General features: G+C 40.7%; 1 protein-coding gene across 2 annotated transcripts in view; it reads left to right on the plus strand.

The window, feature by feature from the left end:
- GRAMD4 (GRAM domain containing 4) overlaps positions 1 to 14,742 on the plus strand; it is a 72,808-nt gene that overhangs the window by 19,366 nt on the left and 38,700 nt on the right. For both annotated transcript variants that reach the window (XM_054279390.1, XM_054279382.1), the window contains exons 2-3: positions 4,417 to 4,627; positions 13,410 to 13,530. In XM_054279390.1, the coding sequence (XP_054135365.1) occupies positions 4,417 to 4,627; positions 13,410 to 13,530 (332 nt within the window). The remainder of the gene's footprint in view (positions 1 to 4,416; positions 4,628 to 13,409; positions 13,531 to 14,742) is intronic.

Genomic DNA, 14,742 nt, shown 5'->3' on the forward strand with positions numbered 1-14,742 from the left:
TCTGAAGAGCTATTTTTCTAGCAAAAGGAACATGAGTGCTTTGAAGGTTACTGTACTGTGTCATATCTCGTAGGGCCTTTTTGACCTGGAATGAAATTCATCCATGATGTTTTAAGTGGTTTCTTTGTTTGTTTTCCCTCAGGCTCCAGACTAACACTTGCTGAGGCAATGCTGTTTGACTTTGTGTAGCAGGTTTTTGTTTTGTTAACAGCCAAGGAAAGCTGACTGAACCCTCTGTTGTGAAGCAGAGCCCTTTCTCTGAAAATTGCACTTGAAAATTTAGCTGTTCAATCCCTGCTGGGTCTACCAGGCCACAGACTGTACTTGTGTAAAAACTAAATGCAGTAACAGAAAACCAAAACCTGTGTACTACTTGTAGGAGCCTCTGGGGTTAGTTTAGGCAGGTTTCAGACAGCAGCAGTGCGTTGGGTACTGCACTTGTTGAGTTCTCTCTTCATCCCAACCTCTTCCTCCTCCATGCAGGAGTAGAAATGGGGTTGCAGTGGCAGGAAGGGGTGGGAGGGTTGTCCACGGGAACACATCTCATGAACAAGTCCCTCCAGATGGCAGGGGTGGCTGTCAATATTCCCTGGAAATCGTTGTCTGCTTACTGAAGTGTCTCCATAAATGTAGGCTGAAAAATTTCTTGTAGATCTCCTTACAATTTTCATGTGGAAGTTTGGGAAAACTTGATTTTTCTGTTCTTAGTATAAATTTGGAATGTGAGTGTATGTTGGTTTTGGGTCTTGTTATATTCATTTGAAATAAAGGTCTGACAGTTGTTTGAGGGTTTTACATATTAGGTCAAAATAAAGGTATCTCTTCCCTGGCCCTCTCTAAAAGGAATAAAGCTTCTGGCTTGAAGGACTGGTAGATATTAATGACAATTAAAAAGAAAATCTTTAAAGATTATTTTAGCTAGGAGGTTTTTTAAGCATGGAGAAAATAGACCTGTTTCACTTGATTACTGTCACATGTATGGCAGTGTTGGGAAATGCATGTTTGGCAGTATTTTAAATGCATGGAGTTAAAATACTTGTATTTTTATTAGAGTGTTATGGTATTTGTTAATAGTTTGAAAGCAGAGTGAGGTGTGGGTCTGCCTTTGCACTCTGAGCTCCTCACATGCAGAGAGTTGCTTGGTGGTTTTGATGCAGTGGGTATGGGAAGTTAGTAGAAACACCCAGAAACTCACAGCTGAGCCAGCTGGGCTCAGAATGGGTGTTTGGGCACCCAGGGGTGGGTCCAGGATGGGTAGCTGGGAGAAGGTGAGGGATGAATAGCTATGATGATGAAGCAAGTGTTTTGATATTTAGTTGCTGTATTTTACAGTAAATCTAATTCTAGATCAGATTCTGGTCTTTCAAAAGCTTCCTTTCTTTACAAAAGCTTCCCCAAGCTTGCCTAAATTTGACTCTAGTCAGTTGGAATACAGAATCTCCAAGAATTTTTTTTCCTAGTGAAACTGCTGAAATGTCAGCATAAAAAAAAGTTACTGGTTGCAGGAACAGGCTGCTGACATAAAAAGCCTGTCTTAGATCCAACATTTGGCTGGAGGCCAGATAATGAGTTTTCATAGGAGCTTGTTGGCAAGCTTACATTTCTGCTTAGGTTAATGTAATGTAACTGTAAGTAATTTGGGAACCTGGTACATGCAAAACAATTTTTAGACAAAATGATCTTATTATTTTTAAATTTTAACTGAGAAGATATTTTTATAAACCAGCTTCTGGTACTTCAAGCACTTCAGAAATGCTTGGAGTGTGGTTCTTTACTATGTCCTCCTTTAATGGTTAACCTACTGAATAATCCTTTAGAAATATTGACCCTCATGGCATACCTGTCAAATCAGAATTTATGCTGACTTCATTCAGTGGAGTAATTTAAAGAAAGGTTTGCATTTTTAAAAGGCTAGGTGGTAACATACATAGGCGTAAGTCATCAGTTTTGTGAGTTAAAAAATACCATAAATGTGTTCATGGGTGACCTGCTGGCCAGGTTATTCTGTGACCTTGTGCTGAAATGCATGAGCCATCCTAGGATGAGAAAGGACCTCAATTTCCCCAAATGATGCCCATTCCTGGCAGTTATGCCAGTGGGCCTCTTCACTTCCTTGTGGCTTTTTTCAGTCTTCATTCAAAGGGTTGGAGATTGCTTTGTCTCAAGATGGTTTTGATGCTTCTCATTTCTTACGCGTGCAAGTGAATGTGAATTTATGCTAAGGGGAAGGAAAGCTGAATTCTGAATTTGAACCATCTGTGAAAGTACTGGATATGCCAGGCTATAAAAGATGTCCAGATCCAGCCCTGTCCTTTGAGGAGCAGTGGATAAATGTGCTTTTAACAGGACAATGCTGAGGTCTCCTGTTTCTGTCCAGGACAGCAGTGTTCATCTGCACTCACTGCTCCATCTCTGAGAGGGATAGAGAGGGCATGGGATGGATGCTTGTCCTCCATCGTTCTGGGCTGCCAGCCACTCCAGAAAAGGAATAACTCTTCCATGCCTTATTATTTCCATGCACTGCTGTGGCATTAGCAGTGGCAGCATGGATGATGAGCAGACAGGATTTGGTTTACAGCTGCTTGGCTGTAGGTCTCCTACACGGTATGTAAATCTGGTTGAACATAGATGGAGATCATTGTGATGGGAGAGAGAGCAACACAATGGTGCTGGTGCTTATCAGAGGTTTAAACTTCCCTCATACCATTTGTTCCCTAATTGCTATTAATAGTAGGGCCTAGAGATATTTCTGGATGTGATAGCTGACAAGTTTCTTCATCAAATAGTCAATGAATGAGCAAGAAGTGTTTCTATTTTAAACATAGCTCTGACAAGTAAAAGAACTTCAAAGTAAAGCTGTTCTTAGAAAATAACCTTGGTGTGAGTTACCACAAGTGTTTCTCTATAAGTGATAGATTAAACACAGGTTGAAACTTTAGGCATCTCTGATAAAGGAAGAATTTTGTGGGGTTTTTTTTGCCAGCTGTATTGTAAGGGGTTTGTATTGGTTTAAAACTTCTGTGTTTAATTGAAAGGTGCTAATAAACTTTGGCAGAGGTGCAAACTAAGACATATTTGAAGGTAATGATCTGGTTTGAACTTGGAGTGAATAGTCAGTGCCAAAGTGTTAGGTTAAGTGGAGAATCCATAGGGAAAGTTGAAGGGCTCTGTTGAAAAGAGGTTTGTCCTAGGAGGTGAGAATTGTCTTAGGTACAAAGGTTGTGGTAGCAAAAGATTTTTGTATTTTGCTCTCTGTTTTTACTCCTGAAATGACATGAGTCTGAATTTACCTTTGTACTTCCATCTCACACCAGTGTCTGGGATGATGTGCCATGAAGCCAAGCATGACCGCTAATGAAGAGGATGGTAGTGCTGACCATAGAGGACAAAAGGGTAGTACCAGGAGCAAGTGCCTCAAAAAAGGTTTTTAAAAATCCATTTGCTAGAGCATGGCATCATCCTCCAGATGAATCTCTGTGTGCTGAGATAATTGTGAATGTTTTGTTATAAACTGACAGAGCAGGAGTGACAGGGTCAAGGAACTAACTGTTGGGTTTGGCTTTTTTTTTTTTTTTTAAGATGAAGCTTGACACCTTTGGTACAGAGTGTGATATCTTGAATGGGACCAGTTTGGCAAGTCTGGGTTAAATCAGAAATTATACAGTGCAGTGTCTTGAAAAGCTGCCATTACAGTGAGTTTGCGCACATAAATTAAACTTTCTTCTGGTGTCGTTTAAAAAGCAAAATGCTTCTCCTAGTATAATTTCAGGGATATACAAGATTGTCAGTTGTGGTAATTTTAAGGATTTTGGCAGTGTGTTTGAATATGATTTATGGTCTGTTTCAGCTGTCTAATTTTTCATGAAATCTTCTGCATGGATCTGTCTGTGGCTTTTTTCAGTAAACCCATGGTACTTTGTTTTGTTAGCCTGAGGTCATGGTGAGATAGGATAATATCCTTACTCTTTTGCTCTAGTTTGTCTGGGAATTTAAAACTTGGTTGTGAAGCTTGGTGGATTTTCTTGGTGGATGTCTTTGATTAGAAGCATCACAAATTGAAGAATATTGACTTATCAGCTAAACTTTTTTTTGTTTCTAGTAACCTGTTAGGAACTGACTTCCTAATCTTTCTTTGGAGTGCAGGTTGTTGCTTTCTGCCTATTCTGACTTGCTTTAGAAACTGCCAGGAGAGAGGGGCCGTGATAGTCTGGGAAGAAGGTAAATGATCAACTACTGCAAACTAAACCATGCATCTGTTACACTGTGGAAAAAACTCCTGTTAAGAAGCTAAGCATGTTTTTCCTCAAGTAGCAGGAAGGCACTTGAAAGATGGTTGGGAGTAGTTAGTGATAAGAATGTGTGTATTTAGATTTATTGCAAGCTTTCTAAAATACTCTTGATTTCTTGATCTTGCAGAGACTCCAACCGTCATGTTAAGGTAAAGCAGAAAAGTGCAGTGCTGAACATGCTAAAGAAGTTGGACAAAATAAGGTTCAGAGGTCACAAGAGAGATGAGTTCCTTGATTTAGCAGAGTCTCCAAATGCTTCAGACACTGAATGTGGAGATGAAATCCCAGTGAAGATACCTCGAACGTCAGCTCGAGATAATGAAGAGTTGAGAGACCCTGTAAGTACTCAAATTAGTATCATTATATTATGTTATTTACTTTTCAGGCAGAAAAATAACAGAAATTACTAATTCTTTATCCTTATATAATGGTTGTAAAACTTGAAGATTATGGGCTAGGAAGTAACTTTCCAGTATTAGGCCTTCATTTTGTGGGAAGATCAATTTATTTCTCAATACTACAGTTCCCTGTCCTTACTTCTAATTTTAGATATTGTGAGTTGACTGGTTTGTTAACTTTGGATGTGCTTCTGGATGCTCTCTGGTTTTTATTTGTTTTGTTGAATTACTAATGAACATGTGAAAGAGAAAAGGCAACTTTTCAGCCTGAGGAGCTCAGATCTGCTCAAATGACACTGTCCAGGACTTTAAGGATAAGACTTCTGGTTGCTTCATTGGTGTTAGAGGGTCACACCAGCTCCTTCTCCACTGCAGTGTTATAACCAGTAGTGCTTCCATGCCATTAGAGCTGGTTTAAACCTGTGAAGGGGCTGCTAAAACGTTTTGGTGCTTATAAGCAGAAGCACCAAAGCACACCTACCTGTTTCAAAGACATTACTTCAGGAAAAGTTAAATTTTCGTTAAAAAAGTAAAATAAAATCCTTCTTTAAGTGTTAAGAAATGGCTGTAGATCCATGAGCTTGGAGTGCCACAGTATTACTTTAGATTTGTTTATATAATTGTATTGTGGAAGGTGCTTGGAATTCAGAACTTCTATCACCTTTTGAAAGCTTCCTGTGCAGTTTTTATCCCCAAAATGTAATCAGACTGTTGTCTGAAGGCTCATGGCTAGGAGCATGGGACTTGCTCACAGGAAGCTGTAAACTAAAAGATTTTAAACTGTATATGCTTATGCATCTCCTTTGGGGCTGGAAGCTTGTATCTAGTTCTGTAGCTATTAGCTTTTTTAAATTGAAGTAGGCTTTCATGGTACTACATACAGTCCTGCTTATAGAGAGCTTTTCTGCCAGAATGTTTTTCCTATGATCATGGAACAAACAGGTGGTAATGACAGAGCATGTTTTGGTCACAAAGTCTGTTATATGGAAATCCTCAAGCTTCTCAGACAAGGAAATCTGTTAAATGCTATTCCTTTGCTCTTATTCTACTGAAGACATGTATCTGTGGCAATGTTCCTCACTCGAGGTCACCAGATGTGGAATTTGCAGGTAACTCCAACATGGGAAGGAAGAGATAAGAATCTTGATTCCGTGTTTCAGAAGGCTGATTTATTATTTTATGATATATATTATATTAAAACAAAAGGATATATTAAAACGATGTTAAAATAATAGAAGAAGGATTTAATCAGAAGGCTAGCAAGGAATAGAAAGAAATGGAATGATAATAAAATCTTGTGACTGCTCACAGCCTCGACACAGGTGGCTGTCATTGGTCATCAGGTAAAAACAATTTCACATGCTGGGTAAACAATTCTCCAAATCACATTCCAAAGAAGCAAAACATGGAGAAGCTGAAGTTTCTCGGTTTCTCAGGAGAAGAAATCCTAATGAAAGGATTTTTCATAAAATATGTCTGTGGCATTTGTCATTTGTTAAGATGTAAGTATTGTGAATACTGGGACTAATCTTTGATGCTGTCCTTCCAATGTGGTATTTTGTGAGTTTTTTGTAGTTAAATACTGGCTTATTTTCATTAAACTTCAGGCTTTATATTTGGTGTTGGTACATATGCCTTTTGTATTTAATCAGAAGTATCTGGATGGCAGAGCTAGAGGCTACAGAAAGATCTGCCTTAAACTCCAGGTACTATTTTCTGTATTTCTTCAGGGGAGTAGTAGCTCCTGGGTGGTATGGAGGGTATCTGAGGGCACAGCAAGGTAAACTTGTAGTTTTGAATAGTAATAAAGCCTTAACAGCTGCACATCTGCAGTGATGGTCTCTGTTTTCTCAAAATGTTGATCTCTGTGTGCTGAGAAGCATTTGCTCTCTGGCTGATTACATTCTGCAGTAGGCTGTTGTGGTCCTTGGGTCCAAGTCCTTGGATACAGTTGAGGGCAGTTCTTTAAAATCAGGGAGAAAGAAAGAGAGGAAAGCAGAAATGGTATCAACCTTTTTTCGCTCTGCTCCTGATGTTTGGGAGCTCCAAACCCAGGGTGATGCTGGATGCTAAGAGCAGTGGCTCTGTTACAGATATGAGCAAAATAAACAAATTGCTATGAAGAGAAAGGTCTGACATACAAGGGATAAATTTCAGATGGGAATTTTGGGAGATTAACAGTTGGCCCTCACAGGCATCTGTGCACTCAGTGCTGCTGCCCATCCCTCAAATGAAGGGAGAAGAAATAACCCCTGTGCTGCAGAGGTGCCAAGAGTAAAGAAAGTAATGCTTATATACTTAAATCAGTATTAAAGTAGTGGTGTCTGAGGTTGTGTAAACAGTGCAATTTTGAATTATTTTTCTGTTTCTTATTGAGATTATATAGTTGAGTTGTGCCTGAAATGGTTTTAATTCAGTGTCTAAAACTCATAACTTAAATTGCTTGTGCAGGGTGTTTTTCTTTTATAGGCTTTGTAAGCAACTTAGTATTATATTTGTATTACACTGATCATGGGAAAACCAAATCTTATTGGTTTCTTCCTGCTTAATACCTCTGGGAAACTGATGAAAGCACACAAAAACCAATGCAAGTCTTCTGTGTAAATGGAAGTTAGGCTACATGTCTTTTCAGATAGATGTGCTTCTGTTCCTTTAGATCTACAGGATCTACAGTGGATCTGTAGATCATGTAGATCTGAAGGAACAGAAGCACATCTATCTGAAAAGGATCTGTAGGATCCTTTTCACACAGGATCTACAGTGTATCTGTAGATGCACTTCTGTTCCTTCATGGTTTCTATTGAAATCTGGGTACAGAACTCATGGTCTTGAAAGAGCAAGGCTGGGGGCTTGGAACTGAACATAAGCACCCAAAACTAGGGTCCTAGTCCCCTTATCTGCATCTTCACTGGCAGCCATTCCCTAGACAAAGACTTCATCTCTGCCTCTCTCTGCTTCCCTCCCCTGCCCATCTGGTGTATTATTCATTTTGGAGGCATCAAGGAAAGATCTCTGTCTATTAGAACAGCACAGTGCATCTATGAGTGAAGAACCCTTCATGGGTTTACAGTGCTCTTAAAAATGTGCCTCTTCTTTAGGTATGTATCTGAACTTGACAAACAAGTGCAAAAGCTTGATACTAATGGAGGTTGCAGAGTAAAAAGCCTTGTGATAAAAGCTTGTGATTGCAGAGCCCTGACCATCTGCCAGGAGGAGCAGCATCCTCTGTTGCACTTGCAGCAAATGAAGTGAATGCTCAGTCCCAGGCCACAGATTGCTCAGTGGCACTTAGTCCCAACACTTCACATGCCTTATTGAAGTCACACATGCAAAATTCATACCCTGTGAAAAGACAGAAAAGATGGCCAGATAAGGTCATTTCCTATTCTTTATCTTTAAACTGAGCTTTACCTATTTAGTTCAATAAGAAGCATCCTAACCTGTGTTTGGGTAAAGCACTCAGCTAGCTCCTGGTCCAAGGACTCTGGAGGTGGAAGGATTTATATTTTCCTTTGAATTCTCAGTGGTTTCTGAGAGTTTTTGTTCAAAAAAGAGTTTTTGAACTAGTTTGGATTCAGCTTACAGGCTGGCTGCTTGCTTGTGTGGGTTTCCCCCTCTCATATAAGTGCCTCAGCTACCAGATATGCCTTGAATAGGAGATGCTTTCTTAGGTCCCTGTGGGTGTTTGGATGCTGTGATCAGATCATTGCCAAGACAGCAGTACTGGTTAACAAATTTAACTCTCTGCTAAATATCTCTTTCAATTCCTGAATGGCTTCCTAGATTTCTTCTTTCCTTCCCTCTTTACCATAGCTGGTTGTTTGGTTTTTTTTTAAGGCAAGGGTATTACACACTCCATGCAGCACTGCTCTGTCTGCATTGTTTGGTAAAATCACCACAATTGCAAAATAGGTAGAGGGAGGAACCTGGGCCATTCCAAAACAATTAGCATGTGATTTGTTGTGACATTAGAAATTGAGGCAATGTTGCTTGCTCAGTAATTAAGTCCCCTTTATTCAGTGCTACCCTTCCTGTTTGTACAGAAGGGGAGACAAGATCCTGTTCTACACGCAGGTGTATGAATGAACGTGTTGCAGACAGATCACATCCCCTTCACAGAGCAGAGAAAGAACAAACTGTGTTTAAACCTGTAGGCTGGCACTAACCTGGCAGCGAGAATTGCTGGTAAAGCTCTCTTGTATCTGGCATATTGTGCTGGAAGCAGTCTAATCTACTTATGCAAGTTCCCTGCCAGTGTGCTAGGATTACATCTGAGTTATTGTGGTACAGAAAAGTGGTACAGAAAACATTACTTTAATTGCTCTTGCAGTATAGCTTGGTTTTCCCTGACACATGTCAATTAAAACCTCAAATGCTGCTGTGTTGGTCATCTCATTTACAGGGATTGGAAAGTATCAAGCATGATGCAAACATTACAATTAAGAAGTTAAAGTCTCTCTGAACCTGGCTAGCTCTAGGTTTTTAAAAATTTATGTAGAATATAGCTGTGGTTTAGGAACATGCCAATATGGGGATGCTTCCATGAATAGCTGCTAAGAATTAACTATTCATGTAGATGCTTTCATCCTTATGCAATGTTGTTGAGTTTTTTCCTTTTCTTACAGCAGGTAATTGCATCATTCATGGGGAGCCCTTTCATAATTTGAAGTAAGAAAATGCACATGAAGTGTCAGATGAAAAACTCAGCCTAGAACTTCACAAGACAAGCTGTATAGTTTGTTGTATTGCTGAAGACTTCCCCCCTCCTCTTTTTTCCTCAAATGAATGCAAGTTAAAAATTTCTATTTTAAACTGTCTCTTCCCTGTGTTGTGTCCCTTTCTGGGACACAGCCACTTTCTGGGCTCTGAGGAGTGACTTGAGTGGAGGATTTTGCCCCTGGCACTGGCATGTTGTGTCCTCACTGCTCCCCATCCTTTGTGTTTGAGAGCTGCTCCTCTCCAAGGAAACTTCACCATTTTGTGAGATATTCCTAGACAAAAGTCATCCACATACATATGATGTTGTGGAAGGAAATTAGAAGCACAGAGTTGGGCAGTTGTGTTTCTGTGTGATGCTGAAGAGGTGCTGTGCTGCAAGTGGAGAGGACAGATCCATTTAGCTGGGAAGTGACTGGGACCCTTTCTGTGGCTGTACAGCAGCAGTGGCACACACAGAACAAAATCCCAGGGCTTGCAGCATGCAGGGGTTTTGGAGAGGGAAGGCAGAGACATCTTGGGCTGGGAAGTGCTGCTATGAAAAGCCTGAACTGCAGATGGCTTTTGAAAAACACTTTTGTGGGGAGATGTGGGTTTTTCATCTGGAGCTGGATGTGGCTTGGACAAGCAGCCCTGAGCTCTGCTGATGGGTTGCAGGCAGTCTGTTGTCATCAGAAATGTTCCTGTAACCCCTCTGTCTGTGTGTTCACCTCGGGCATTTCTGTGTTCCTAGGCACTGCCTTCTTCTCATGGTCTTGGCTAAGTAATAACGATTGCCAACCTTTTAAGAGGGCTCCTGTGTCAAATACTGTCAAAGCTAGAGAGGCAGAAGGAAAAGCAGAAATCTGTGGAAGCCTTCAAGGCTTTTACTGTGAGTCAGAAACTGGAAAGGACATCTGTACAGGGCAGTGTAGGTAATCCAGCCCGAGTCCCAGCACTGTCCACAGAGGCAGCAGAGAGGAGAAACCTTTACCCAGATAAAACTGGAATTAATACAAGGATTTTGTTAACTTGTGAATTGAGCCAGATATGCTAGCTTCAGACACAGGGACTTTTTTGAATTCAGAGGGAAGCAGCTGACCTTCAGCAAATGTAGAGGCATTATTTCTTGTTTTCTTAGATGTGTTGGTGTGGGGAAAAAGCTTCAGTGACAGAGACATCTGTTTAAATGCCCATCTGTCCTGGGCATCCTCAGTTTTTCTGAGTGTTTCTAAATGGTACTCATAAAATGTGATGATGTTAATTTTGGAAATTGGGTGCACCACCAAACTTGTGTCACTGTGTATCTTAATAAGCCATTTTATTATTACATGTTAGTTACATTATCTTGCTCCTAGTATTCTAGTGAGCAGCCTTACATTTTAACTCAGTGGATTTTCTTTCTCTTTTTTTCTCCTCTCTAAGTTAGAAGGTCATTTTAACCTTTTGTAGCTAGTTTAAAAACGTGTACCTTTTGATTTTTAATCTATCTGTGGATGTCGGGCTGCTTAGGTCCAATGCTTTAGCAGATAAACGTATTTGGGAACTCTGAGTCATGTTAACTGGTATCACTCTCCCCAGTGCTGTGCACCTCCTTCTTCCTTAGAGGCACAGTTAAGGTATCCTGGGCTTTAATTATTCACTCAACAGCTCTGAAGAAGCAAAAGCACAGCTGGTTCTCTAGGCATATTTCTGAAATGTAGCACATCTTTGGGTAAAATATCTTGAGTACCTTCAGTGAGGATGAGGACTTGAATATGCTTAGGTACTTGCTAGCCCCTTTCTTTTCCTGTCCCCCCTCACCAGGGATGGGGACCAGCTGCTGTCTAAGCATGGGGCTGATGCCCAGTTCAGGCTCATTCCTTTTGAGTACTGCTCCTTGCTCTTTGTCCTGTATGTGATTTTATTTATTTATCAATAAAATATTTGAGCAGTGGCACTGTTTCTTCAGACAGCTCCCTGTGAAATCCTGCGTGCTGGGAGCAGAGATTGTCCCTGTGTGCTAGATGTGGGTGTACAATGCAGAAAGCCATGCATTAACACCTGGGCAGCAGTCTGAATTTTAATAACACTTCCCTTGTGCCTGCCCATGTTGTAAGGATGCTGCTTTTAGCTTCAGCCACACCATCCTCCTTGGGGCTCTCCTAATGTCTGGCAAGTGATAGCACTAAATCTTGCAGTGTAAATAAATACAGCCCAGCTCTGTAGATAAGAGATCAACACAGAGGTCAATTTGCATCCTGTGCTCATCTGAAAAGAGTCTCTGATAATCTTCTGCAGTGTCTGGAGCAGCTGCAGATGGCATTTCTCACTGCACCTCCTGTCTAAAGGCAGCAGTGGTGGGGAAATGTGGGCACGGCGAGGAGGATGCTGCGCGGCAGCTCCCGGTGTGAGTCCTGCCCTGGGCCCTGTCCCTCTCTGCTGTGCTGTGATTCCTGCCAGCTCCAAGATGGGAAGTAGCCCAGGGCTGCTGCTGAGCTAAGAGCTCCTGCTCCTCGTCAGGGCCAGCAGCACTGACAGAGTGTGTGTGGGTGGTGCTGCTTGGGGGGCTGGAAATAGCATCCATCTCTGCTTGGCACTGTGTTCAGCAAGCCCAGGTGGGGAGCTGGTGCTAGGTGAATGCTGGGCAGTGACTGCCTACAGATTGCTGATATGCCTGCACAGACAGATTCTGAGGCTTAAACTCAGGATCTGTTCTTAAACTCAGTTTCAAACAAGTAAACAGATGTTTAATAGCTATTTCCACACTGTTTTATCTTGAAAGTGCAAATAAATCCCAACTCTGAATGTACTTTGCTGTCAGTAAGCTTTCTGCACATCTTTCCTAAAACATAGAAAATGTCAGAATTTAATGTCTCCTGTAGATTACTTAAATTTATATATGTATGTAATTTAAGCTGCCATGGTTAAATGTATGCAAGCTGGTGTTTGAAAGGAATGCAGTTCCTGTATGTTTGCAGGGTTCAAACAAGGAGTGGGGAATAGTTAGAATACGTAAATAAATTCCTTTTTTGTCTTGAGATTGTTTTTGAGAGGTAGGCTTCTGTAACCTATCCCTTTGGTTTTGAGTATAAACTGCTAGAGAAACTCCTGCAATTCTCTTTGACAGATTTTTCATACCTGGTGGGGCCTGTACACAAGCACTTAGCAACCATTACCCAGGAGATGCCCTCACGCACCCTTTTCCCTGCTGTCTGAAAATACCCACTTGATGAGAGAAAGAAGGCATCACCTGCCTTCTGCTCTGTGGCCTGGGGTTTTTCTGTGTTTAATTCATGGAGGTGGGCATTGCCAGTGGTCTCACTAACTAATCAAATTGCTTTTTAATTCCTGCTTTCTGCAGTATTTTCAGTATTCTGCTGAGTTCATTCAAGGGGTGCTGGTAAATCTGTTGAGGCATGCAATCTTCTGATTTCCTGCTCTCCTGGCCTGCCAGAGTGAGCTCCTGGGCACCAACAACATCCTTGTGCAGTAACTGGGAGAGTTACTGTTGTGGGGGAGTGGGGAGCCCCTTCCTTGCTGAGAGGCTGTGCTCTTGAAAATTATACATTCCATAGACAGATATTAAAATATACAATATGTGTTTCCCAGTAGCTCAGTGACTATCTAGAAAAGTATTACTTTTGCCAGCTTCACAATTTTATGTTTAAAGTGTGTAGCATTGACCATTCATTCTATGGGAAGAGGAGAGGAGTAGTACAAATACGGCTTTTCAGTCAGCAGCAGAAGGGATTAAATGATGATGCAGTAGAACTGGTGAGGGTGGTGGTGGGAAATACTTGTTTTCTGTGGCTTCCCAAGGTTTGCAGAAGTGTGTTCTGTAAATTCACATTTGATTAGCTTTCATTCACTTATTTTGGTAATCTCATGCTGAAAGAGGCATTAGAGTTGTTGATACTTTCATGTTTCTCACATGCTTATTTCTTTACTGCTCCAGAAATCAGTTGATGTATTTAAATCACACGCACACACACACACACACAAAAAAATCATTGTGAACTTTCAGTATGTTCTGGCTTTCTTATAGGCTGGTCCAGGGACCACCATCATGGCTTCAGGAGTCCAGGATTTTAACAGAACAGAGTCTGACAGACTGAATGAGATCAAAGGTCACCTGGAAATAGCCTTACTGGAAAAACACTTTTTACGTAAGTATAAAATGCTCTGTGGAGAGGAATAGCTTTGGACTTCTGAAATAATGTTTCTCTAACTGTAGGAGTTGGCATCAGAATTTTGAGGTGTGCTGATGTGCAGATAGCACATGGGTTTATGCTTCTCTAAGAAGAACTTGAAAGCATTCCCAGGGTTTCTGGGTCACTTGGGTATTTTTTTCCTCGTTACATTCCTCACAACATACTCACTGTGTGACAAAAGCTGCGTAGATGAAGTCTTGATGTTGACATCTGCAGGTTTTCTTAGAACTAAGTCAACCTTCATGTGCCTGCAATAGGTGTTTTGCTTTCCAGTAGTAACTGCTAAGAAGAGATTTATGACAGGGAGACCAGTTCATTTTCGTGGCAGCTGTTTCAACAAATAATGCACCTTAAAACACATGTCTCTTAACATGATGTGTATTATTGGTAAGTGGTGTAAGAAATACAGAGAAGAGTGTCTGGAGCTTTAAAGTGCTTTTTTTTGGGTTGATGCTTATATATGTGTACATATGTTTATATAATGAGAAAAAGTTGTCATTCATGGCGAGGGGAAGATTTTGGGGATTTTATCTCAGCAAGTCTGAACTGTTGATTTTTAAGACAGGATAGTTAAAAAGAGAAAAATGGAAAACAAAATAACTTGATACAAGTAGAGATCTCTGTAATAAACTAATGAGAATTCTTGCTCAGTTGCTTCCCAAAATGGCCATTTTAATATTTTGGTTTTGAACTTCAGAGTATGAGGTTTGTTTTTATGTCTTTAAAGCTTGTCAGATATTTTCTAAGGAGTAGAAATAACAAAACTATAGATTCTGTTCAATTTCTAGGCTATAATCCAATGACAAGACTTAGGTTTTTATATTCAGCATGTTCTCAAGGATTTGTCATTAATTTTCTGTGACTTGTTTTTCACTTGGCAATACTTCTTTGATATGTTTTCCCCCTGATGTGTATAAGAGGGAGGCCTGATAAAGGAGACTGGGCAGGAATTTATAACAAGCTGCTGTCAGCTTCCCCTGATACCTGGAAGAGGTATCATGGTTGGAATGTCAAGTAAAAACTGAAAGATCTGTTTGACTTGCCATGTTAGTTTCAGTGATTTACTTGAATTTTATTTAACTATTTGGTACAGAGTTACCATGTACTCCTTCCATCCCCAAAGATACTTTGCTTAAGCCCCTGTTACACAGCTGTGTTTTAGGCTAG

The sequence above is a fragment of the Melozone crissalis genome, unplaced genomic scaffold, assembly GCF_028551555.1.
Source record: "Melozone crissalis strain CALT ecotype California unplaced genomic scaffold, PUWL_Pcris_2 ptg000004l_1, whole genome shotgun sequence".
Classification (NCBI taxonomy): domain Eukaryota; kingdom Metazoa; phylum Chordata; class Aves; order Passeriformes; family Passerellidae; genus Melozone; species Melozone crissalis.